The 27294-nt window shown below is 34.2% G+C and overlaps 4 protein-coding genes across 5 annotated transcripts; all 4 read left to right on the top strand.

Moving 5' to 3' along the window:
- LOC18768275 (organ-specific protein S2) lies at positions 2766 to 12185 on the top strand. Of its 2 annotated transcripts, XM_007201587.2 has the most exons (3): positions 2766 to 2887; positions 3341 to 3706; positions 12051 to 12185. In XM_007201587.2, exons 1-2 carry the CDS (start codon positions 2843 to 2845, stop codon positions 3701 to 3703), a joined length of 408 nt encoding a protein of 135 aa, XP_007201649.2. In that variant the 5' UTR covers positions 2766 to 2842; the 3' UTR covers positions 3704 to 3706; positions 12051 to 12185. The 2 variants fall into 2 exon arrangements, with proteins under 2 accessions (XP_007201649.2, XP_020426023.1); XM_020570434.1 differs by lacking the exon at positions 12051 to 12185 and having other exon boundaries at positions 3341 to 3927.
- On the top strand, positions 5414 to 6001 carry LOC18767185. The gene has a single exon (XM_020571022.1). The coding sequence runs from the start codon at positions 5414 to 5416 to the stop codon at positions 5999 to 6001; it is 588 nt and encodes a 195-aa protein (XP_020426611.1).
- Positions 14554 to 15719, top strand: LOC18767994 (organ-specific protein S2). Its single transcript, XM_007199293.2, has 2 exons — positions 14554 to 14650; positions 15123 to 15719. The coding sequence occupies exons 1-2, from the start codon at positions 14606 to 14608 to the stop codon at positions 15489 to 15491; spliced, it is 414 nt and encodes a 137-aa protein (XP_007199355.2). The 5' UTR covers positions 14554 to 14605; the 3' UTR covers positions 15492 to 15719.
- Positions 24723 to 25994, top strand: LOC18766359 (organ-specific protein S2). Its single transcript, XM_007201484.2, has 2 exons — positions 24723 to 24787; positions 25543 to 25994. Exons 1-2 carry the CDS (start codon positions 24743 to 24745, stop codon positions 25903 to 25905), a joined length of 408 nt encoding a protein of 135 aa, XP_007201546.2. The 5' UTR covers positions 24723 to 24742; the 3' UTR covers positions 25906 to 25994.

Raw genomic sequence — 27294 nt, 5'->3', positions numbered from 1 at the left:
CCATCTTTCATTTGCGGTTTTTTTTTTATTTATAATTTCTCATTTGCTTAAAATTTAGGAAGCAAATTAAACAACACATATAAGTTGACGGGTTGGGGTTCATTCATAACTGAAAATTTTTGTATTATGGATGGACCACCCTAAAATTTGTTACAGTTTTAGTAGAAAAAAGATATTTCGTCCTAAAATTTCAGTTGTGAATATCTTCTTTCATTGATCCTGATTTCAATTTTAAAAAACGGTCTAAAAAATAGGTGTTTCTGATTATCAATTACATTGTAGAATAAGAACGACATAAAAGAAAATAAAAGAAAAATATAAGGGAGATTCACTATTATACCCAATATGGGGGCCCAAATTATAAAAATATCCTATATAAAATGGACTTTAGAAACACACCCAAAGCCCATTTACAACATAACAAAAAAGCTTTTAACTTCTTATAAATTACAAAACTGCCATCAATTTCTTAAAACAAGCCCAACCCCAAAATCTCATAAAAATACCCAAAACACTCAATAGGGCATCAAAGTAATTTAATAATCAATATTAAATTCAATAAGGCCAGCTATCATTTTTTTGGGTTTTTTTTGGGTTTGTTTATAGGAATTCAATTGTGTAGGGTTTATTTATAATATTAATGCTAGAAATGGGTATATCACTAAATATCTCAAAATATAATTACCTCATAAAATATTATAATATGAGTAATCGTACAACGTAAGAGTTATTTATGATTGGATTAGTAGACCAAACCCTTTGTCAACAACGACCCGCAGAGGATCTTGTCGGATATTAGTCATAATGAATATATGTCCATAATCATGCAACTTAGTTTTCACTAGTCACATATAAAATGTTTATTGCATTATTGGACGTCCAAAAAGAACAAGATATTATTTACAAGTAGAACTCCATGCGTGCATGTGTTAAACATGTTTACATTTTTTATGGTAAAACTATGCGGACATTGAAGTGGATGTTTTGGATTAATGCCATTAAAAATCAATCGAGAATAATATATTCCTAGTTATCTGGCAAAGCCCCGTTGATCTAATTATTGGAGCCCAAGAACATACGTCGAGTGATATCAATGCACAAATTTAAGCGTGAAACTTATCTTCAAGTGGTTAAGAGTTGTGACGGAGTTACTTTTAGGCTTGAAGTAGTTATGGTCTTTCTAGATTTTGATTTCTCTTCTATTATATTATATTATACATAATATATAGAATTTTTAATAAACAATTTATAATTAAAAAAACTTATAATTTAAATTAAAATTTCGTCTAAAACAAATTAGACATGACTAAATTAGAAATTTTAGATGTTTTATATATTTGTATTTTCTATTTCGGCACCCTTAACTTTATAATTCTAGCTCCGCCTCTGATCAAGAGTATTTATTCCTACATTTAAGGTTGTAAGTTCAATTCCCTCTTATCCTAATATCTGTATTATGTTAGTACGAAAATCGTATTGGCATTTCCTAGACTGTAGTATAGGTTGAAAATTAGTTTGTGAGGAATTGCTACTGGAAGTTTTGGCACTACTCTTTCAATCCTATACCTCCGAGGCATACTCTGACCATATGAGAAACTTGACAACAGGTAAATCATGACATATCATGCATTCATGATAGGACTTATAGTTGAAGTTTTGTTTTGAGTCTTTGTAATTGAAGTTAAAATATGAGTCGGTTGGTGACATCATTAAGAGTCCTTAATGAATTAGACTTTGTATTTTTATTGAATCAGAATTTATATTGTTAATCGGATAAGTGTTTGGCCCTTGTGTGGCGTCTCATTGAGGAGATCATATTGCACCAGGTTCAAAGAGTTTTAGTTCAATTGGTCTTAGAGTTATAATTGTTTTGGAAGTGTAGTCTCGCAAGTTTCTCTCCTGTGAGAAACTTGCTTTGAATAAAAGGATGTTTTGCTTTCTTGTGATGTGCAGCTTTCCAACGTCTGAAATCATTGGTGCATATTGAATATATTTTGGAAAAGCTGCTGTACTCAGTTCACTCGGTAAGTCATCAAGTGCTTCGGTTGCTTGGTGAATAATCGAATTCCTTCATCATTCATATTGCATACATATGCATGTCGGTGTCTCAAATGGTTAAGGACACCAAGACACTTTGTGTGTTTATTCTCCGGTGAGCTTGAGTCAATCGCGACCAGTATTGCATTCAACATAAGGAGTGTCGAAGATCATCCCGTGACAGAAGCTGAGGTACGAAGAAGTCAGTAAACATTGTCTAGATTGAGTCTAGGACAAGTGTGTGTGTGTACTTCTTGTAATCTCAATTCTATAGTGGATTCGTTCTGGACTAAGGAGTCCCATGAATTTTCCCCAGAGGTGGGGTTTTACCACGTAAAATAAATATCTGCGTGTTCTTTTATTTTAAGCTTTGCACATCTCAGGATTGATAACTCATATCAATCATGCTTCAAAGGTTGATCATTATTTATTGCAAAAAATCCGAATTAGCTTGTTTAACCTTCTCCAGGCATTTATAGATATCCTATAGATATTTTTATATTATAAATAAAAAAAATAACACACATACATGGATACATAGAAAAACATATCTATTAGAAACTTTCCAAAGATCCAGGGCCCATAATTAGATCCGCCCCAGATTTGTTCCAAGTGTGATTATCAAAATTTCAAATATATATATGGGGCCATTTTTCGTTTTAGCATTTATATATATATATGGGGGCCATAATTAGGTCCTGCCTGCCTTGATGCTTTCGTTTTAGTAAATTATCTATAAGTAGTGAGGTTACATATCCTTAAAAAAGACAACTACAAACAACTCTTTTGCATAGCATTTGTAGACATGAAGTCCCTTTGTGCTATCTTGGCTCTTTTCTCTCTTCTTTTGGTAAGTATTTGTATAATACACTCCTTCCTATTGTTGCTTATGAAGTCACCAATTTTTAAAGCGAAGAAGTTGCTAGATATATAGGACTGACAAGACAAATGCAAACAAAAATCTTATATTATGCTTGCATAGAAATATTCTCTTATTAGACTCTAACTTATGTTGTCATACTGTAAATTAGACCGTATATTCTAACAATAATTAACCTAATTAATGGTTTATATTCACATTCTAGCAAAAACATCTCATATTGCCACACAGGGTAGGAGAAAATTTCTCTTCATATGTCATATTATATTGTCAAATTGTCAATTTAAAGTGATTTTTTTGTCAAATATATGGTCTAAATTGACACAATATAGATTTCAACATGATATATATATGATCATTAGAATGCCTTAGAAATTTCTATAACTTTTTATTTGCTTTTCTTTTCTTTGTCTTGTGGAACAGTTTGCCAAAACTATAGATTCAAGAAGAGATGTCGGGAAATACTGGAAAAATGTCATGAAAGAGCAACCTATGCCACAGGCAATTGAAGGCCTCCTTATTGATATTTCTGATTCAACACCAAAGGAGAAAGCCGATTGCCATGAAAAAGTGAAAAAACCTTTTGTTGAGGTTGAGGTTGAGGTTGAGGAATTTGAACCCAGACCCAATGTCTCATCCTACAATGATGATGAAACTAAAGCAGAGCTCTCTTCCAAAGACAATGCTGGTCCTAAAGCCAAGCAGTCATTTGCAGCAAAAGAAGATAAGCAGCCATTTGAGGAAGATTTTGAGCCAAGGCCAAATGTTTCGGTTTACAAAGACTAAGAGGTTGAATTATTGCAATTCTGGTGGTGGTATTGTAAAATATAATAAGCTTGCGGGGCTTGTACGTAGCTTCTAAGCTACTATGTACTAAAAAAAAAGCCATTGGCTCTGAGAGAAAGTCTCCGTTTTATGTCTGTTTTATGTATGTCGCTAGGTCATGAATGTAATTTTGTTGTCATGTATTTGAAGCAATTAGATGACTAAATAATTTCCGCTTTCGTTTATATTTTTGGAGTTTTAACGTAAGAGTTATGATAGGATAAACAGACCAAATCCTTTGTCAACAATGGCCCTCAAAGGATCTTGCCCGATGCTAAACACAATGAAAATATGTCCATAATCATACAAGTCACTTGCCAAATATAGAATGCTTATTTTATTGCATTATTGGAGGTCCCAAAAGAAACAAGAAATTATTTACAAGTAGAGCCCCATGCTGCATGTGTGAAACATACGTGGACATTGAAATGGATAGTTTTGGATTATTGCCATTAAGAATAAATAGAGGGTCATCTTCCTAATTATTATCAGAAAATTATTGGAGCCCAAGAGCATATATGGAGTCATCTCACATGCATAATACGTTTGAGATTTATTAATAGAAAAAATCATATCTATTTTATTCCAAAAGTCTATGGCCCATATTTACATACACCCCTGATTTCTTCTAAGTAAAATAATCAAACTGTGAAATATTAGTGGACGATCTTTACTTGAGCTCATAGATATAAAATTGTAGTTATATTTATAATTTTGGGGCGATGTATTTCATGTTTGATTTGCTAAGGTGTGTGATTGTTACGTTAAAATGTATTTGGTTGTTAGGACTACTAGTGTAGATACAAATCATGCGATGTCGTCGGTGTATCCTCTTATATCTAGATTAATCTTTTGTGGTTACTGTACATCTATTTTTGTATAACCCTTTACGGGTATTTGGTCTTTGTGCTCAAATATTGAATACAATTATCACTAATTTTAAATAATAATAAAAATTGCAACAAATTTTAGGATGGTCCAACCATCATATTTTCATTTGAGGATGTTATAATTTCTCATTTGCTTAAAATTTAGGAAATAAATCAGACAGCACATATAAGTTGATGGGTTGAGGGTCATTCATAACTGAAATTTTTTGTATTATAGTTGGACTGTGCTAATTTTTTTATTTTTTTATTTTTTATTTTTACAGTTATAGTAGAAAAAGATATTTCGTCCTAAAATTTCAATTGTGAATATCTTCTTTCATTGATCAAGATTTCATTTTTAAAGAAGGCGTTTCCGATTATCAAATTACATTGTAGAATAAGAACGATATAAAAGAAATAAAAGAAAAAGATAATTACCTCATAAAATATTATAATATGAATAATCATACAAAGTAAGAGTTATTTATGATTGGATTAGTAGGCCAAATCCTTTGTCAACAACGACCCGCAGAGGATCCTGTCCGATATTAGTCATAATGAATATATGTCCATAATCATGTCACATATAAAATGCTTATTGCATTATTGGACGTCCAAAAAGAACAAGAAATTATTTACAAGTAGAACTCCATGCATGCATGTGTTAAACATGTTTACATTTTTTATGGTAAAGCTATGTGGACATTGAAATGGATGTTTTGGATTAATGATAATGCCATTAAGAATCGATCGAGAATAATAATCCTAATTATCTGGAACTGCAACACAGTTGTTGCATCGAATGACTAAACTTGCACAAGAGTTCTCTGACGCAAACAACCTCTCTCACACAATCCATGGTCGTCAGTCTAGCCCTCAAGCTCCTTTGCACGGCTGGAGGCCTCCACCAGCAGGTATTTACAAAATAAATTTAGATGGGGCAGTCAAATCTGGAGACTCCGTCCGAGGGGTTGGGGTGGTCGTCAGAAACGCGAATGGGGAGTTCATGGCGGCATGTGTTAGGCGAATTCAAGCCAGTTATGGGGCTAGGCAAACGGAGCTTATGGCTACAATAGAGGGTCTGCGTTTTGCTATTGATATGGACTTTACTGCTGCTATTCTAGAAATGGACGCACAAGATTGCATTAATAGTATTCTTTCAACAGTGGAGTGCAATGGAATAGATGGTCTTTTGATTGAGGAGGTGAACTATCTACTTCATAATTTTAGAGCAGTCGTATGTCAATGGACTCCAAGATGCGGTAATAAAGTGGCACACACTTTAGCTCAGTTTGCATTTCATTGCAACGAATTTGTTACCTGGATTGAGGAAGCACCAAGATGGTTGCTCCCTGTGCTTGAAGCTGATGTACTCTCTTTGGAGTATTGAATGAAATTTTGTTCCTCAAAAAAAAAAAAAAAAAAAAGGAAACGCCTCGTTGATCTAATTATTGGACCCTAAGAACATATGTCCAGTCATATCATATGCACAAATTTATGGGTGAGACTTATCATTGCTTGTAGCTTAAGTAATTTAAGAGTATTTACTTCTACATTTGAGATCCTAAGTTTTTTTTTTTTTTTTTTTTTTGGATGAAACAGGGAGGAAAGAACCCCAAAACCCTAACCAACAACTACACAACTCGAACCAAACAAGGGTGACCAACTCCTAAAGAATCATCTATCAAAATGGAACCAAGACAACTAAGTGCCTCATCTAAAAACCAAACACCCAACTACATTCGAGATCCTAAGTTTAATTCTCTCCTATCCTAAGTTGTATTTTAAATAAATAAATAACACAAACATGGGCTACATAGAAAAACGTATCTATTTAGAAACCTTCCAAACATATAGGGCCCATAATTAGATCCTCCCCAGATTTGTTCCAAGTATTATTATCAAAATTTCACCCAAAAAAATAATAATAATAAAGGGCCCATAATTGGGTCCTGCCTGCCTTGATGCTTTCGTTGTAGTAAATTATCTAGAAGTAGTGAGGTTACATATCCAAAAGTACAACTACAAAGAACTCTTTTGTATGGTATTTGTAGACATGAAGTCCCTTTGTGCTATCTTAGCAATTTTCTCTCTTATTTTGGTAAGTATTTGCATAATAATACCCTTTCTTCCTATTGTTGCTTATGAAGTCACCAATTTTTAAAGCCAAGAAGTTGCTAGATATATAGGACTGACAAGACAAATACAACCAAAAATCTTATATATTATGTGTTGGAAAGAAGAGTGCTAAATTGCTATAAAATAAATAAATAATTACTGCAAACTAAATAGATTTTTACAGAAGGATAATGGAATTTAGAAGAACCTTAATTGAGTCGAGGCAAGTGTTGGACACTCTGACCTTAGGACGAATTACATCCCACACTGGTGCTTATGGTTCACTAGCGTTCGCCTCCCAGGATACAACGACTCCCCTACTTATGAAAAAAACACTGCAATTCACAAGGAACTTTGAACCAAAATTATGCAGGAACCTCTCTTTATGAAAACTCTAATACTCTCTATATATGGAAGTTTGTATGTAGAGAATTAATTGAATGAATAAAACTGTAGGAGGATTGCTCTATTTATAGATTATGAAATACCCTTTCTAAAAAGGTATCTCAATTTGAAAAGGCAAACAATGCATCCTTTGGTCTGAAGAGTTGTCACCCCAAACAATGCATCCCTTGGTTTGAAGAGTTGTCACCCTCCAATTGAAGATGTCTTTAACCTGAGGATCTCATCAGGACAAAATGTAGCTTCTCCACCCTTGCCCACGCTCCGCCACCCACGCCAGCAGCGCGTGGGTGTGTAGAGAAATTTTCGGCGACGGAAATTCTCCACACCACCGCTCCTCCTTCCTACCCTAGATACTAATCGAAGTCAGGATCACTTTATTCAACTACGAGGAGGTCTAAATCGGACGGCAACTGGCTGGAATTTCACTTTGAAATCCAGCCAAAACCTAGGTTTTCAAATCGGTATCCTAAGTAGCAAATCGATCCAAACCTATGCAACAAACAACTAGAACACATAAAAAGAGGAAGAACCCTCACCTATTTCACCGGAATCGGGCGGCGGAGGCGACGGCGCACTGACGGGAAAAATCAGAGAAAAACCAGTCGATATTGTCGGCAATACTCGAGTTTTTCGACGGGAAAAATTGGTGGTTCGAGAGGAGTCGATCAGAACAGTTGCCGACCCTCGCCGTGGCTGGAACTAAGAGATTCGAAGAGAGAGAGAGAGAGAGAGAGAACGTCGGGGAGAGAGAGCTGAGGTGAAAAAATCTGATTTTTACCAAACTTTTTGAAATATTTACAAGTTTGCCACTGATGATGTTTTCCTCGTAACGTTTTTGTTACAATTCCGATTCAAGCCTACCACGTAGGGGTGGGCACTCAAACCGGCGAACCGGAAATCCGAGCCGAACCGTACCGAACCAAACCGGAAAAAAACCGAGTTGACCAAAAAGTCAAAAACCGAACCGGACCGGTTTGGACCGGTTCCGGATCCGGTTCCATGTCTTCAAAAACCGAACCGGGCCGAACCGAACCGGTGAAACTAAAAAAAAATATAATTTCAATATATATTTATATTTAATGCTATATTTTTAATTTCACTAAAAAAAACCTAATATTTATCCAAGTTCAATGTCAAAATATCTCTCTTTTCTCACTTTAATATTTATTTTTTATATGAAATTGAGTAATTTGTTAATTTTCAAGTAAAAAAATAATATTTCAGTTGAGAATTGTATTAAAAAATAATTTAAAAAAATAATTTTTATAATCCGGTTCAAAACCGAACCGGAACCGGAACCGGACCGAAACCGGTTCAAACCGAACCGGACAGTTTTTGAAATTTTTTTAATTAAAACCGAACCGAACCAAACCGGATGAATAGTACCGGATCGGTTCTAATTTTAGACAAAAACCGGTCCAAACCGAACCGTGCCCACCCCTACTACCACGTGTCTACGAATTCGTCTCAATACGACCTACCCAAAAATACCAGTCGTTGCCCCAAACTCTTTCCGAATGAGAAAATGACTAAAATGCCCCTACCCCCAAGGGTAAATTCATAATTTCACTTTGATAATTTAAATAAGGAATTAAATTTGGAGTCGGGGTGTTACACCTCATCTTTGCTTCTTAGCAAATATACTTGACAATATCTTGTAAAAGTAATAAAATACTTTTTACCACCTCTAGTTTGTACAAATTTCAAATCACAAATATCACTATGAATTAATTCTAGAGGTTCAGTACTTCTTTTTATAGACTGGAATGATGATCTAGTTAGTTTTGCTTCAACACAGCTGGTTTCACGTTTATTATGAAATCAATATGAAACTTAGGTATTAGTTCCATGTTAATTAATTGACGCAATTTGTCATAATTAACATGCCCTAATCTTCCATGCCATAAATCAGAGCATATACGTAGAACTAACTTTATTATTAACTTTGTGTACAATAGCCATTACATTCATCTTGAAGAGTCCATCAGTAAGGTACCCTTTCCCCACATACATTCCATTCTTAGTAAATACAAACTTATCAGACTCAGAGACTAACTTGAACCCATTCTTGCTAAGCAGTGATCCATAAACTATGTTCTTCCGGATCTCAAGGACGTGAAGTGCATTATTTAGAGTGTCTTCCTTTCCAGATGTCATTTTTAGAACTATTTTCCCTTGACCATGGATTTTGGAGGTGGAGGAGTTTCCCATGAATAAAGGCTCTCCTTGATCATTTGCTTCATATGTGGAAGACATCTTCTTTTCAGAACATATGTGGTGTGTAGCTCCAATATCTACCCATCATTCCTTGGTGTTGCCCACCAAGTTCACTTCAGACACGACTGCAGAAAGATTAATATATGACAAATCAGTTGAAAGCTTGTCTTCTTCAGTCATGTATACCTCAGTCTTGCCCTTTCTTTTGGTTGCCTTGTCCATTTCTACTTCGGTAATCCACAGCTCGATGCCCTTGCTTGTTGCAATTGAAACACTTTCCCTTAAACTCCTTGGACTTCTTGGAGTTCCCTTGACTTGAGCCTTCTCCAGAGTGCTTCCTCTTCTTGTTGTTTCTTGACTCTTTTTCCACTATGTTAGCCTTAGCTTCCATTATGGATCCAGACTTTTTGTCAGCACGGCGATTGTCCTCTTCGATCCTTAGCCTTATTATGCTTAAGGTAGTTTTTGAAATCCTTCCAAGAGGGTGGTAATTTTTCAATGACAGCAGCCACTTGGAAAGACTCACTCAATTCCATCTTTTCTGCATGTATCTCATGCAGAATGAGTTGGAGTTCTTGGACTTGACTTATGACAATCTTGGAGTCTACCATCTTGTAGTCAAGAAATCGACCGACAATAAATTTCTTCATTCCTGCATCTTCGGTCCGATATTTCTTGTCTAGTCCCATAAAGCCTTGACGGTCTGAATTGGACTATACACATTGTATAGTGCATCACTTAAACCATTGTAGTTCATGCAAAGGAAGTCGGATTGGTTCCATGCATCAGAAGCAGCCACTGTTTCTGTTGTATCACCAGGTGCTAGAGGATCTGCTTTCAAGATATGAGCCAAATTCAATGTGGTGATGTAGAACAACATCTTTTGTTGCCATCTCTTAAAATCTATCCCATTAAATTTTTCAGGCTTCTCTGCATGATTATGAGATGAAGGCAACACAACAGCAGGTGCACTTGTCTTTACAGAAGGACCCACTTTCTATATCTCATTCGACATTTTCCTTAATTGAATGAACAATCTCAATGTCAAAAAATAAATATTTGACAGTCTTTAAATAAATAAATAATGACTTGCAGCAGTGCTTTACAACAAACCACAAACAGAAAGTAATAATACAATTCCTATAAAAATTATAGCAAATGCAATTTGACAATTATGCAAAATGCTACAAACCAAAAGTAAATTATTGTATGCAAATAAGTATAATTTCAATTAATAAACAGAAAAATAAATAATCAACGATGCAAACCACTGGGAATGAAAATTCTACTGTAAGTATCCTTGTCTAACAACAATCAGACTTAGTGTGTTTTAAAATATTGTGGATCCCAATTATGATAACAAACAAAAAACCTAATAGTGTTTGATCTCTGCAACCTTAAATTGTATAAAACAAAAGAAAAAAAAATAACAAAGGAAATCAATTAAATAAATAAATAAAAAAGTTTGCCGTTTGCACCAGTATTCAAACCTCAATGTTAATTGAAGGAAATCAACTCAATAGAATAATCAACTAATTAAAACTCAAGTCATCAATGCAGTAAGCACTTGAGATACAGACAAAAAACCGTATTTTAAAAGCTCAAGTCAGTAATGCAATAAGGCTGTCACACGTATCAAAATTAAACTGTATTGCACCTTTTCATCTAAATGCATAAACAGAGACTAATATATATAGCAATTAACACAGATAGTAATTCGTCTTAAGATTGTTGGAAAGAAGAGTCTTAAATTGCTATAAAATAAATAAATAATTACTGCAAACTAAACAGATTTTTATAAAAGGAGAATGCAATTTAGATGAACTTTAATTGAGTCGAGGTAAGTGTTGGACACTCTAATCTTAAGACGAATTACGCCCCACATTGGTGCTTATGGTTCACTAGTGTTCGCTTCCCAAGATACAACAATTCCCCTGCTTATGAAAGAAGCACTGCAATTCACAAGGAACTTTGAACCAAAATTATGCAGGAACCTCTCTTTATGAAAACTCTAATACTCTCTATATATGGACGTCTATATGTAGAGAATTAATTGAATGAATAAAACTGCAGGAGGATTGCTCTATTTATAGATTATGAAATACCCTTTCTAAAAAGGTATCTCAATCTAAAAAAGGCAAACAATGCATCCCCTAGTCTGAAGAGTTGTCACCCCAAACAATGCATCCCTTGGTTTAAAGAGTTGTCACCCCCCAAATTGAAGATGTCTTTAACCCAATCTTTAACCGAATGAATTTTATTAATTTCCATTCAAATAGAAAATTAATATTAAATAAAATAATATTAAATTTCTCACATTTTGCATGAAAATATTCTCTTATCAAACTCTAACTTATGTTGGCATACTGAAAACTTAGACCGCACATTCTAGAAATAATCAACTTGATTAATTGTTTATATTCGTATTCTAGCAACATAAATATCTTACATTGCCACACAGGGTAAGAGAACATTTCTCTTCGTATGTCATATTATATTGTCAAATTGTCAATTTGAAGTGAATTTTTGTCAAATATGTGATCTAAATTGACAGTATAGACTTCAATATGATCATTTAGAATGCCTTATAAATTTCTTTTTATTTTCTTTGTCTTGTGGAACAGTTTGCCAAAACTATAGAGTCAAGAAGAGATGTCGGGAAATACTGAAAAAATGTTTCGGTTTACAATGACTAAGAGGTTGAATCATTGCAATTCTGGTGGTGTTATTGTAAAACATAATAAGCTTGCCGGGCTTGTACGTAGCTTCTAAGCTTCTATGTACTCAAAAAAAAAGTCATTGGCTCTAAGAGAAAGTCTCTGTTTTATGTCTGTTTTATGTACGTAGCTTTTCAATTCTAAGTTAATAAAAGGAATGCTTTGGCCACCATGAATGTGGTTTTGGCAATAGTCTCTACTTTTGTTGTCATGTATTGGTAGCAATTATATGACTAAATAATTTCCGTTTTTGTGTATATATTTTTGGAGTTTTAAAGTTGGTCTAAAAGATAGAAGATTCGAGTTATCAAACTACAATGGTACAACGTAAGAGTTATGATAGGATAAACAGACCAAATCCTTTGTCAACAATGACCCTCAAAGGATCTTGCCCTATGCTAAACACAATGAAAATATGTCCATAATCATGCAAGTCACTTGCCAAATATAGAATGCTTATTTTATTGCATTATTGGAGGTCCCAAAAGAAACAAGAAATTATTTACAAGTAGAGCCCCATGCTGCATGTGTGAAACATATGTGGACACTGAAGTGGATAGTTTTGGATTATTGTCATTAAGTCATCTTCCTAATTATTATCAGAAAATTATTGGAGCCCAAGAACATACGTGGAATCATATCACATAGATTTATTAATAGAAAAAAAATCATATCTATTTTAGAAATCTTCCAAAAATATAGGGCCCATATTTAGATACGCGCCCTTGATCTCTTCTAAATATAATAATCAAACTGTGAAATATTAGTAGACGATCTTTACTTGAGCTCATAGATATAAAATTGTAGTTGTATTTGTAATTTTGGACGACGTATTTCATGTTTGATTTGCTAAGGCATGTGATTGTTACGTTAAAATGTATTTGGTCTTTAGGGTTATTAGTGGAGATATAGATCGTGCAATGTCGCCGATGTATCCTTCTATATCAAGATTAACCCTTTGTGGTTATTGTGCATTCATCTTTGTATTAACCTTTTATGGATATTTGATCTTTGTGCCCAAATATTAAATACAATTATTGCTAATTTTAAATAATAATAAAAACTGTAACAAATTTTAGAATGGTCCAACCATCTTTCATTTGAGGTTTTTTCTCGTTATAATTTCTCATTTGCTTAAAATTTAGGAAGCAAATTAGACAACACATATAAGTTGACGGGTTAGGGTTCATTCATAACTGAAATTTTTTGCATTATGGTTGGACCGTCCTAAAATTTGTTACAGTTTTAGTAGAAAAAGATATTTCGTCCTAAAATTTCAGTTGTGAATATCTTCTTTCATTGAACCTGATTTCAATTTTAAAAAGCAGTCTAAAAAATAGGTGTTTCTGATTATCATCGGTTCACTCAATCTTGAACTCCTTTTCAGAAACTTTTTTGAACCATTAGATTAAGATCAGGACTGATCAATTACATTGTAGAATAAGAATGACATAAAAGAAAATAAAAGAAAAAGATAATTACCTCATAAAATATTATAATATGAGTAATCGTACAACGTAAGAGTTATTTATGATTGGATTAGTAGACCAAATCCTTTGTCAACAACGACCCGCAGAGGATCTTGTCCGATATTAGTCATAATGAATATACGTCCATAAAATGTTTACTGCATTATTGGACGTCCAAAAAGAACAAGATATTATTTACAAATAGAACTCCATGCGTGCATGTGTTAAACATGTTTACATTTTTTTATGGTAAAACTATGCGGACATTGAAGTGGATGTTTTGGATTAATGCCATTAAAAATCAATCGAGAATAATATATTCCTAGTTATCCCGTTGATCTAATTATTGGAGCCCAAGAACATACGTCGAGTGATATCAATGCAAAAATTTAAGCGTGAAACTTATTTTTAAGTGGTTAAGAGCAGTGATGGAGTTATTTTTAGGCTTGAAGTGGTTATGGTCTCTTTAGATTTTGATCTCTCCTCTATTATATTATATATAACATATAAAAATTTTATTAAACAATTTATAATTTAAAAAACTTATAATTTAAGTTAAAATTTCGTCTAAAACAAATTAGACATGACTAAATTAAAAACTTTAGCTCGAAACATATAACTATTGAATACTTAGATGTTTTATATATTTGTATTTTCTATTTTGGCACTCTTAATTTTATAATTCTAGCTCCGCCTCTGATTAAGAGCATTTATTCCTACATTTGAGGTCGTAAGTTCAATTCCCTCCCATCCTAATATCTGTATTATAAATAAAAAAAATAACACACATACATGGATACATAGAAAAACATATCTGTTTAGAAACCTTCCAAAGATCTAAGGCCCATAATTAGATCCGCCCCAGATTTGTTCCAAGTGTGATTATCAAAATTTCAAATATATATATGGGGGCCATATTTCGTTTTAGCATTTATATATATGTGGGGGCCATAATTAGGTCCTGCCTGCCTTGATGCTTTCGTTTTAGTAAATTATCTATAAATAGTGAGGTTACATATCCTTGAAAAAGACAACTACAAAGAACTCTTTTGCATAGCATTTGTAGACATGAAGTCCATTTGTGCTATCTTGGCTCTTTTCTCTCTTCTTTTGGTAAGTATTTGTATAATACACTCCTTCCTATTGTTGCTTATGAAGTCACCAATTTTTAAAGCCAAGAAGTTGCTAGATCTATAGGACTGACAAGACAAATGCAAACAAAAATCTTATATTATGCTTGCATAAAAATATTCTCTTATTAGACTCTAATTTATGTTGTCATACTGTAAACTAGGCCGTACATTCTAGTAACAATTAACCTGATTAATGGTTTATATTCACATTCTAGCAAAAACATCTCATATTGCCACACAGGATAAGAGAACATTTCTCTTCGTATGTCATATTATATTGTTAAATTGTCAATTTAAAGTGAATTTTTTGTCAAATATATGGTCTAAATTGACACAATATAGATTTCAACATGATATATATATATATATATATATATATATGATCATTTAGAATGCCTTAGAAATTTCTATAACTTTTTATTTGCTTTTCTTTTCTTTGTCTTGTGGAACAGTTTGCCAAAACTATAGATTCAAGAAGAGATGTCGGGAAATACTGGAAAAAGGTCATGAAAGAGCAACCTATGCCACAGGCAATTGAAGGCCTCCTTGTTGATATTTCTGATTCAACACCAAAAGAGAAAGCCGACTGCCATGAAAAAGTGAAAAAACCTTTTGTTGAGGTTGAGGTTGAGGTTGAGGTTGAGGAATTTGAACCCAGACCCAGTGCCACATCCTACAATGATCATGAAACTAAAGCAGAGCTCTCTTCCAAAGACAATGCTGGTCCTAAAGCGAAGCAGTCATTTGCAGCAAAAGAAGATAAGCAGCCATTTGAGGAAGATTTTGAGCCAAGGCCAAATGTTTCGGTTTACAATGACTAAGAGGTTGAATTATTGCAATTATGGTGGTGTTATTGTAAAATATAATAAGCATGCCGGGCATGTACGTAGCTTCTAAGCTTCTATGTACTGAAAAAAAAGCCATTGGCTCTGAGAGAGTCTGTTTTATGTCTGTTTTATGTACGTCGCTAGGTCATGAATGTAATTTTTCTGTCATGTATTTGAAGCAATTAGATGGCTAAATAATTTCCGCTATTTAACGTTGGCCTAAAAAGTAGAAGATTCTGGTTATCAAACTACAATGGTACAACGTAAGAGTTGTGATAGGATAAAGAGACCAAATCCTTTGTCAACAATGACCCTCAAAGGATCTTGCCCGATGCTAAACACAATGAAAATATGTCCATAATCATGAGCATTTTTGTTGGTATATATGTGGACATTGAAGTGGATAGTTTTGGATTATTGCCATTAAGAATAAATAGAGGGTCATCTTCCTAATTATTATCAGAAAATTATATGGAGTCATATCACATGCACAACATGTAAGATCCCACATCAACCAACGGAGAGGAGGTGATGTGTCTTATATGTGCACACCCGCATCCATCTAGCACGAGGCTTTTTGGGAACTCACTGGCTTCGGAGTCGTAGGAACTCCGAAATTAAGCTAGTTGGGGGCCAGAGCAATTTCAGGATGAGTGACCCACTGGGAAGTTGCTCGTGAGCTCCCAGAAACAAATCCGTGCGGGCAGAGAGGGGGGCCCAAAACGGACAATATCGTGCTACGGCGGAGCCGATCACGGGATGTAACTACTTGTGAGTGGACTTTGTTTTCAACTGATAAGCATGGTTTTATAATGAGAATCTTATGCATATGAATTAAATAGTTATTGAAATGCATGTTATATTTAATAGTTGAATTCTTTATTTTCATAAAGTATTGGTAATATAATTTGGGTTTTGACATATTTGGTATTAGAGCCACTCTGCCGTGATGTGCGAGTGTACCAACGAGGACGTCGGGCCCTTAAGGGGGGTGGATTGTAAGATCCCACATCAACCAACGGAGAGGGGGTGATGTGCCTTATATGTGCACACCCGCATCCATCTAGCACGAGACCTTTTGGGAACTCACTGGCTTCGGAGTCGTAGGAACTCCGAAGTTAAGCGAGTTGGGAGCCAGAGCAATCCCAGGATGGGTGACTCACTGGGAAGTTGCTCGTGAGCTCCCAGAAACAAATCCATGCGGACAGAGAAGGGGGCCCAAAGTGGATAATATCGTGTTACGGCGGAGTCAATCCCGAAATGTGACACAACACGTGTGAGATTTATTAATAGAAAAAATCATATCTATTTTAGAAATCTTCCAAAAATCTAGGGCCCATATTTAGATACATCCCTGATTTCTTCTAAGTATAATAATAAAACATAATATATAGATATAAAATTGTAGTTATATTTAAAATTTTGGGAGATGTATTCCATGTTTGATTTGCTAAGTGTGACTGAAAATACCTGTAGGATATCTATATATGCCTGGAGAAGGTTAAACAAGCTAATTCGAATTTTTTGCAATAAAAAATGATCAACCTTTGAAGCAGGATTGATATTAGTTATCAATCCTGAGATGTGCACAGCTTAAAATAAAAGAACACACAGAGAATTATTTTACGTGGTAAAACCCCACCTCTGGGGAAAATCCACGGGACTCCTCAGTCCAACTCAAATCCACTATAGAACGATGATTACAAGAAGTACTTACACACTTATCCTAGACTCATTCTAGATAAAGTTTACCGACTTCTTCGTAACTCAACTTCTGTCACGGGATGATCTTCGACACTCCTTATGTTGAACGTAATACTGGCCACGATTGCTTCAAGCTCGCCGGAGGAAAACCGCCACCACGGTCTTGGTGCCCTCAACCGTATGAGTCACCGACATGCATATGAATGCAATATGAATGATTAAAGTGTTTGATAAATCACCAAGTAAAACATGGAACACTTGATGATTTATCTCAAATATATGCACAACAGCTTTTGCTCAAGAATTCTATATGCTCAACCCAATATGAAAAACCTACACAACCGAGGAGAGGCATCCTCCTTTTATTCAAGGTTTCCTATGCCTAGTCAGATGACATCCCACAAGTGCCAAACCCCCTTCAATTAAAACTCCTAAACCTGATGCAATATGAACACCCACTAAACCTTATTCAACTATGACTATTTGATGGCATTCGAAATGGGCACAGCAGAAAAACGTACTTATGCAAGGATTGTTATTCAAGATAACAATCTTTTTCAAAGAGACCAATTAGGTATCAATATAATATTTTAACTTAAATCAAAATAGAGTTTAACTAGAAAAGTAATCTTAAGAGATAAAGTTTAATCCTATTAAAAATAAGATTAACATTAAAAAAAACTTGATTGAAAAAAAAAACTCAAACTAGGAATCCTATAATGAATGCATGATTATGTCATGATTTACCTGAAATCAAGTTTCTCATATCGGTCAAGTCAAGCCTCGGATGTATGGGGTTGAATGAGTTGTGCCAAAATGTCCAGTAACAATTCTTCACACACTAATTTTCAACCTATGCTAGAGTCTAGGAAATGACAACACTATTTGCATACTAACAATCTCCCCCTTTGGCATTTCCTAGACAAAACACCTATTACAACTCAAAAGAAATTGCATGGGATATCCTACTCTAAATTAGAAGCTCTGAATCCCTGCACATTATGAAACAACAAAACCAGTGAAGCATGTGGGAGAAGAATTGTAATTCAAAGAAAATTACAACATCACTCCCCCTTAATTCTACAACACAATCTCTCCCCTTTTCATAATTTCACAAAGTGATCTCCCCCCCTTTTTGTCAGGAAATCCAAAGGGCAAGGAAATAACATACAGAAGCATATATAAGAGGAAAAGATCATATTGCAATCCAACATATAAAGACATAGAGATTAACCAATGATGCATGTAAGGGGCTTTATCTTGTTGAGTGACAACGAGAAATAACCTCACTGCTTCCAGATGTGCAATTGGTGAACAAGTCTCATCTTTTTATAGCCAAGATCCATTAATCACCTACAAGAACAACATACACAATTAGGTTCAATCATATAAACAATATATGATACTTACCTCTTCGGTTGCATGTCTTATGCTCTGCATTGTGTCATACATGTTGATGTGCCATAGGTATGCAACAGACAGGATTGATAATGACACTGCAATCCTCAGATTCAGTTTATCATGTGTGCGTCTTAGTAACATGAAGCAGAGCCTAACGGCACAACTAAACAAGAAGCATAAATGACACAATGTTTGAAAACATAAAGAAATTTGGTTTTTTTTAAAAAAAAATTATTTATTTATTTATTTTTGGAAAACAAAACAACAAAGAAAAACGAAAGGGAAAAACAATAACATAACATAACACAAACAAAAACAACACAATTTAAGACAAAAGGCTCAAAACAACCAAGATATATAACACACTTTAGATGCAGATCCCAAGCTCTCTAGAAGATGTAATTATTTTCCAATCATAAACATGCCAAGTATGTGAGCAAGAAGAGACAGTAGTAGCAGACCCAACGCTGTCTGAAACGCATAAGAAGCAAAGCATGGCAGGGACAAAAGCAAGCCACCAGATGAAATGCACAAACTCACAGATAATCAAGGAGGCATACCACATGCATGGTGAAAAATAAACATCACCAAATGATTCTACCATTAGGAAGCAAAGGTGTGAAGTGAACTCCTTTCAATTAAGCACAAAAAATATGTCCACCCAAGACTGATCCCACCAAAGATGACACAGACACTAAGTGCATTGGAAGTATAAGAAGATCAGTTTATTTGAGACATGAATTGTATTTATTATTATTATTTTTTTAATTTGGTGGCTTACTTTATTTAGCTTTCGACATGATCCATGTAACGGATGGTCAATCAGTGTGCTCACGTCAGATGACTGGAAGCAACTGGGTGATAAAGCACCCCTGAGGAAATACTGATCCGAATCATGAAGGCTCCAAAGATAAGCAAGGATAGCAAACCATCACAACTTGTTGACTCGAATCTCGACGTTGGTTAGACAAGAGGCCCGGTTACTGAGCAATGAGTGGTCAACACCTTTTTTTTTTTTTTTTATAAATTTATTTCTAAACAGATCAAGAACTTACGCACAGTAGTGTTATGGCAATCCAAAAAGGGACAAGTGCACGAGAAGAGATATTCAAAGGACTTCAAGGAAAAGAGTGTGATGTGCAAAATAAAAATAAAAAGATGGATAGATCATTTAATGAAGTTTATAATGCACCAAGACAATGGAAACCTTTGTGTGAAGCTGAGAGTATGAGTTCTCAATATAGTGCAGTGTCAGAGCCCAATCTAAGATCAACAAATACGTTCAGACAGTTACAGGATTGATACACCTTAACAATCCTTGCACGAGCTGGGCAGATTTATAAACACCGAAATTAATTGAAATATCATAAGACATGAAAGAGGCTTTGGCATGCAATAGACTCCAAATTAATCTAGAGCACATATACCTAAAGACTTTCTAAGAGTGTCAGATCGAAGATTATCCAAAGATTTTGCAGCAATACATTTAAGATTCAAACTTTCTAAAGCAACGGGTTCATGCACAATATTAGTGGAGGAAGACATACCATTATGATTTTCCTTTTTCCTCCAAACTAACTTTGTCTTAGTTGACGACAAACAATGAAAAGAAGATAGTTTGGATAAGCGGTTTACCTCTTTCATAAGATTTGAAATCTTATGTTGGATACTTACTTTTCCACCCATGCCATGAGAATTTGAACAAACGAATTCATTTCGAAGCTTATTGCATCTCGGTCTTATGTGCCCATGAGTTCCACAAAAGTGACAAATTGGAATAAATTTCTTGACTTCATGAGTGACAGAAGGTTCAATAGGTGAAGTGGATTTGACAAACTTTATTTTAGACACAGCGGAAGACTTATTACTTGGTTCAAATCCCAAGCCTCGTTTGTCACCATCTCTTCTTCCCATGCTAATCATCTTGTCAATTTTTTCTGCACCAATGGTTAAAGAAACAATCATTTCTTTTGAAATTTTAAGTTCAAGTTCAAGGGCTTTGTTGTCAGATGTTAGAGATGCAATTAATTTATTCTGATCAGCCAATTTTTTTATGCAAAAACATCAATGTTTCGTTCATACCTGCACTTACCTTTTCGGAATCTGCATCAGGGGATTGAAACTCGTTTGCAATCCTGCAATTTTCCAGCTTCAGCACAGCAACTTCTTTGACGAGCTCACTATTTTGTTTATTGAGCTTCTGAGAAGCAGCCAACAAATCATCATATTTGTTCATGATAAACTCAATATTTATACCTTTACAATCATCATCCTCATGTGATTCATCCAAGCTAACTGTGGTTATGAGTGCAACCGTCTTTTCATCAATCTCGCATTCTGATTCACTATCACTCCAAGTAGTATGCATTGCCTTATTCTTTCCATCCCTTTGTTTCTTTAAGGTGTTGGCACATTCCGAAGATATGTGTCCATAGCCTTCACATTCGAAACATTGGACCTTTTCTCTTGGATTCTTTCATTCATTTGACCTGCGAAATTTAGACCCACCATCAGTATAGTTAACAAACCTATTTTTAGAATTTATACCTTTTGAATCTCGACTCCTTGGATCCTGATTCTTGAGAAAGTTCATGAATCGTCTTGTGAGAATCGTTAATTCCCCATCACTGCAATCTTCATTTGAATGTCCATCATCTTCTTCATTCACAACCTTGAAAGCAACATTTTTGCTCTTTTTAGGAGCTAGATGTTTCATCTCATAGGTTTGTATGGACCCTATGAGTTCTTGAACTTTCAAGGTGTTCAAGTCACGGATCTCTTCAATAACCGTGATCTTTGGTTGAAATCGTTGAGGCAAGGATCTCAAAATCTTTTTCACAACCCTGTCTTCTGGAATTTTTTCACCTAAACTTGAACAAGCATTCACAATTACACACAGTTTAGCATAAAATTCAGAAAAAGTTTCATTCTCATCCATCATGAGTGTCTCAAACTGTAAAGTATGCATTTGAAGCTTGGCTCCCTTGACAGTATCTGTTCCTTCATGAGTAAGCTGCAAAATATCCCAAGCTTCCTTAGAAGTATCACAACCAGATATATATTCAAATTGATCTGAAGAGACAGCAGTAAATAAAGCATTTAACCCCTTTTGATTATTAGTGCTGTGTGTGACTTCTGCAGTGGTCCACTCCTCTCTAGCTTTGAGGATTGTGGTTTCTTCATCTCCTTTTCTGATCTTCTTTGTGGGTTTAGGAAATCCATGAACAACTGTATCCATACACGTTCATCTAAGGACCAAAGAAAAGACTTCATTTTGGCCTTCCAAGCGCCATAGTTGTTGCCATCAAAATATGGTGGATGTGCAATTGAGCCCGAGGCACGATCCATCCTAAGGTATATTAGATCTTACTGAGTATGTCCAGCAACCTGCTCTGATGCCAATTGAAAATACCTGTAGGATATCTATATATGCCTGGAGAAGGTTAAACAAGCTAATTCAAATTTTTTACAATAAATAATGATCAACCTTTGAAGTAGGATTGATATTAGTTATCAATCCTGAGATGTGCACAGCTTAAAATAAAAGAACACACAGAGAATTATTTTACGTGGTAAAACCCCACCTCTGGGGAAAATCCACGGGACTCCTCAGTCCAACTCAAATCCACTATAGAACGATGATTACAAGAAGTACTTACACACTTATCCTAGACTCATTCTAGATAAAGTTTACCGACTTCTTCGTAACTCAACTTCTGTCACGGGATGATCTTCGACACTCCTTATGTTGAACGTAATACTGGCCACGATTGCTTCAAGCTCGCCGGAGGAAAACCGCCACCACGGTCTTGGTGCCCTCAACCGTATGAGTCACCGACATGCATATGAATGCAATATGAATGATTAAAGTGTTTGATAAATCACCAAGTAAAACATGGAACACTTGATGATTTATCTCAAATATATGCACAACAGCTTTTGCTCAAGAATTCTATATGCTCAACCCAATATGAAAAACCTACACAACCGAGGAGAGGCATCCTCCTTTTATTCAAGGTTTCCTATGCCTAGTCAGATGACATCCCACAAGTGCCAAACCCCCTTCAATTAAAACTCCTAAACCTGATGCAATATGAACACCCACTAAACCTTATTCAACTATGACTATTTGATGGCATTCGAAATGGGCACAGCAGAAAAACGTACTTATGCAAGGATTGTTATTCAAGATAACAATCTTTTTCAAATAGACCAATTAGGTATCAATATAATATTTTAACTTAAATCAAAATAGAGTTTAACTAGAAAAGTAATCTTAAGAGATAAAGTTTAATCCTATTAAAAATAAGATTAACATTAAAAAAAACTTGATTGAAAAAAAAAACTCAAACTAGGAATCCTATAATGAATGCATGATTATGTCATGATTTACCTGAAATCAAGTTTCTCATATCGGTCAAGTCAAGCCTCGGATGTATGGGGTTGAATGAGTTGTGCCAAAATGTCCAGTAACAATTCTTCACACACTAATTTTCAACCTATGCTAGAGTCTAGGAAATGACAACACTATTTGCATACTAACAGTGACTATTACGTTAAAATGTATTTGGTATTTATAGTGCAAATACAAGTCATGTGATGTCGTCGGTGTATCCTCTTATATCAAGATTAACCCTTTGTGATTATTGGACATCCATTTTTGTATTAACCTTTTACGGGTATTTGGTCTTTGTGCCCAAATATTGAATACAATTACCACTAATTTTAAATAATAATAAAAATTGTAACAAATTTTAGGATGGTTCAACCATCATATTTTCATTTGAGGTTTTTTTTTGGTTATAATTTCTCATTTGCTTAAAAAAATTTCACAGTTTTAGTAGAAAAAATATATTTCGTCCTAAAATTTCAATTGTGAATATCTTCTTTCATTGATCAAGATTTCGTTTTTAAAGAACAGTCTAAAAAATAGACGTTTCTGATTATCAAATTACATTGTAGAATAAGAACGATATAAAAGAAATAAAAGAAAAGGATAATTACCTCATAAAATATTATAATATGAGTAATCGTACAAAGTTAGCCGGAAAGGATCTTGTCCGATATTAGTCATAATGAATATATGTCCATAATCATGCAACTTAGTTTTCACTTGTCACATATAAAATGTTTATTGCATTATTGGACATCCAAAAAGAACAATAAATCATTTACAAGTAGAACTCCATGCGTGCATGTGTTAAGCATGTTTACATTTTTTATGGTAAAGCTAAGTGGACATTGAAATGGATGTTTTGGATTAATGCCATTAAGAATCGGTCGAGAATAATAATCCTAAAAAGCCTCGTTGATCTAATTATTGGACCCCAAGAACATATGTCGACTCATATCGGATACACAAATTTATGTGTGAGACTTATCATTGCTTGTAGATCAAGTGATTAAGAGTATCTATAATGATACTCTCTATTTTTTAGTTAAAATTTAGCTAAAAATATAAGAAAGCTATTTTAGGAGTTCTCTAAAAAATTTCAACTCCAACTATACTCTCTAACTTGGAGAGTCATAAATGCTATAACTCTTTTTTGATTAGTCCATCTCTATTAAAAAATAAAATAAAAAATAGTTAGCATTAAATAAAGGTTTGAAATACTTATTAAATAAAGCAGTATTAAATTATAGGGAGCTACTAGGAGTCTTTTTTCTCTCTTTAGATTTAGGAGCTCCTAGAGGACTCCTTATTTTAGGAGGTGGATAGGGAGCATGGTTGGAGTTGCATTTTTACGATTCCTTCTTAAAATTTGTCTAAGGAAGTGGTTTAGGGATCCCATTGTAGATGCTCTAAGAGTATTTACTTCTACATTCGAGATCCTAAATTTAATTCTCTCCTATCCTAATATCGTTGTATTATAAATAAAAAAATAACACACAAACATGGGCTACATAGAAAAACATATCTATTTAGAAACCTTCCAAAGATCTAGGGCCCATAATTAGATTCGGCCCAGATTTGTTCCAAGTATTATTATCAAAATTTCACAAAAAATAAAAATAAAGGGCCCATAATTGGGTCCTGCCTGCCTTAATGCTTTCGTTGTAGTAAATTATCTATAAGTAGTGAGGTTACATATCCTTCAAAAGTACAACTACAAAGAACTCTTTGTATAGTATTTGTAGGCATGAAGTCCCTTTGTGCTATCTTAGCTCTTTTCTCTCTTATTTTGGTAAGTATTTGTATAATACCCTTTCTTCCTATTGTTGCTTATGAAGTCACCAATTTTTAAAGCTATGAAGTTGCTAGATATATAGGACTGACAAGACAGACACAACCAAAAATCAGGGCCGTTTGATATCCTATTCAAATAGGGAACTCAAAAACTTTGATTTTTCTTAAAAACAAAGAGTTCTTAAATCTATTTTTAAGATTCAAAAACTTGTTTGGTATGCAACTTGAAAACTGTTTTCAAATCTTAAAAATTTGAGAACTTATGGGTTGTTAGAAAAAAAAAACTGAAAAAACAGATATTTTTTATTTTTAATAATTGGGGTGTTTTTTAGTTGTTCTTGAGTTTAAGTTTTTAAAAATAGAGCTATCAAACAGGTTTTCTTTGTTTTTGACTCAAATTTTGTTTTTGAGTTTAAAAATTTGGATTCAAGTTGAATACCAAACAGGCCCTATTATCTTATTAGACTCTAACTTATATTGGCACACTGTAAACTTAAACCGCACATTCTAGAAATAATCAACTTGATTAATGGTTTATATTCACATTCTAGCAACATAAACATCTTATATTACCACACAGAGTAAGAGAACATTTATCTTCGTATGTCATATTATATTGTCAAATTGTCAATTTGAAGTGAATTTTTGTCAAATATGTGATCTACATTGACGGTATAGATTTCGACATGATAATTTAGAATGCCTTAGAAATTTCTTTTTATTTCTTTTTATTTTCTTTGTCTTGTGGAACAATTTGCCAAAACTATAGAGTCAAGAAGAGATGTCGGGAAATACTGGAAAAATGTCATGAAAGAGCAACCTATGCCACAGGCAATTGAAGGCCTCCTTATTGATATTTCTGATTCAACACCAAAGGAGAAAGCCGATTGCCATGAAAAAGTGAAAAAACCTTTTGTTGAGGTTGAGGTTGAGGTTGAGGAATTTGAACCCAGACCCAATGTCTCATCCTACAATGATGATGAAACTAAAGCAGAGCTCTCTTCCAAAGACAATGCTGGTCCTAAAGCCAAGCAGTCATTTGCAGCCAAAGAAGATAAGCAGCCATTTGAGGAAGATTTTGAGCCAAGGCCAAATGTTTCGGTTTACAATGACTAAGAGGTTGAATTATTGCAATTATGGTGGTGTTATTGTAAAATATAATAAGCTTGCCAGGCTTGTACGTAGCTTCTAAGCTTCTATGTACTAAAAAAAAAAAGTCATTGGCTCTAAGAGAAAGTCTCTGTTTTATGTCTCTGTTTTATGTAATTTTCAATTCTAAGTTAATAAAAGGACTGCTTTGGCCACCATGAATGTGGTTTTGGCAATAGTCTCTACTTTTGTTGTCATGTATTTGTAGCAATTAGATGACTAAACAATTTTCGCTTTCGTTTATATTTTTAGAATTTCAACGGTGACCTAAAAGATAGAAGATTCTAGTTATTAAACTACAATGGTACAACGTAAGAGTTATGATTGGATAAACAGAACAAATCCTTTGTCAAAAATGACCCTCAAAGGATCTTGCCCGATGCTAATTACAATGTAAATGTGTCAAATATAGAATGCTTATTTTATTGCATTATTGGAGGTCCCAAAAGAAACAAGAAATTATTTACAAGTAGAGCCCCATGCTGCATGTGTGAAACATATGAACATTTTTGTTGGTATATGTGGACATTGAAGTGGATAGTTTTGGATAAACAGAGGGTCATCTTCATTATTATTATCAGAAAATTACTGGAGCCCAAGAACATATGTTGAGTGATATCAATGCACAAATTTACCATGAAATATATCATTGTTTGTAGATCAAGTGGTTAATAATAGTAGTGGAATTACTTTTAGGTCTGAAGTGGTCCTGGCCCTCCTAGATTTTGATATCTCCTCTATTATATTATAACATATATAATTTGTAATTAAAAAAAACTTATAATTTAAATTAAAATTTCGTCTAAAACAAACTAGACATGACTAAATTAGAAATTTTAGCTCTAAATATCTAACTATCGAATACTTAGATGTTTTATATACTTATATTTTCTACTTTGGCCCCCTTAACTTTACAATTCTAGCTCCGCCCCTAATTAAGAGTATATACTCCTACATTTGAGGTCGTAAGTTCAATTCCCTCCTATCATAATATCGGTTTGTGTTATAAAAATAATAACAAAATGGACAAACTACATAAAACCCCCCAACCTTAAGGTTATTTACGAGTTCATACCCTGTTTTGGGGACATTTACCAGTACATACTCAATGTTGCGAAAACCCTATAATTTGCCCCATCTGTTAACCAAACCGTTAGTGAATTTGTTAAATACTGACGTGGCGAATGTGGGTTTTATTTTTTAATAAGATAGACTTACATGTGGACAAAAAAATTAATAAAAAATTATCTACTTTTTAAAATAAGTTTTAAAATATTAAAATCACTTTAAAAAGTAAAGAAAAATAAAATAAAAAAGTAAAGAAATAACCAGCCCCCCATCTCCCCTCCCCTCCAC

The sequence above is a fragment of the Prunus persica genome, chromosome G8, assembly GCF_000346465.2.
Source record: "Prunus persica cultivar Lovell chromosome G8, Prunus_persica_NCBIv2, whole genome shotgun sequence".
Classification (NCBI taxonomy): Eukaryota; Viridiplantae; Streptophyta; class Magnoliopsida; order Rosales; family Rosaceae; genus Prunus; species Prunus persica.
The sequence above is the reverse complement of the archived record's forward strand: the minus strand, read 5'-3'. Positions and strand labels throughout refer to the sequence as shown.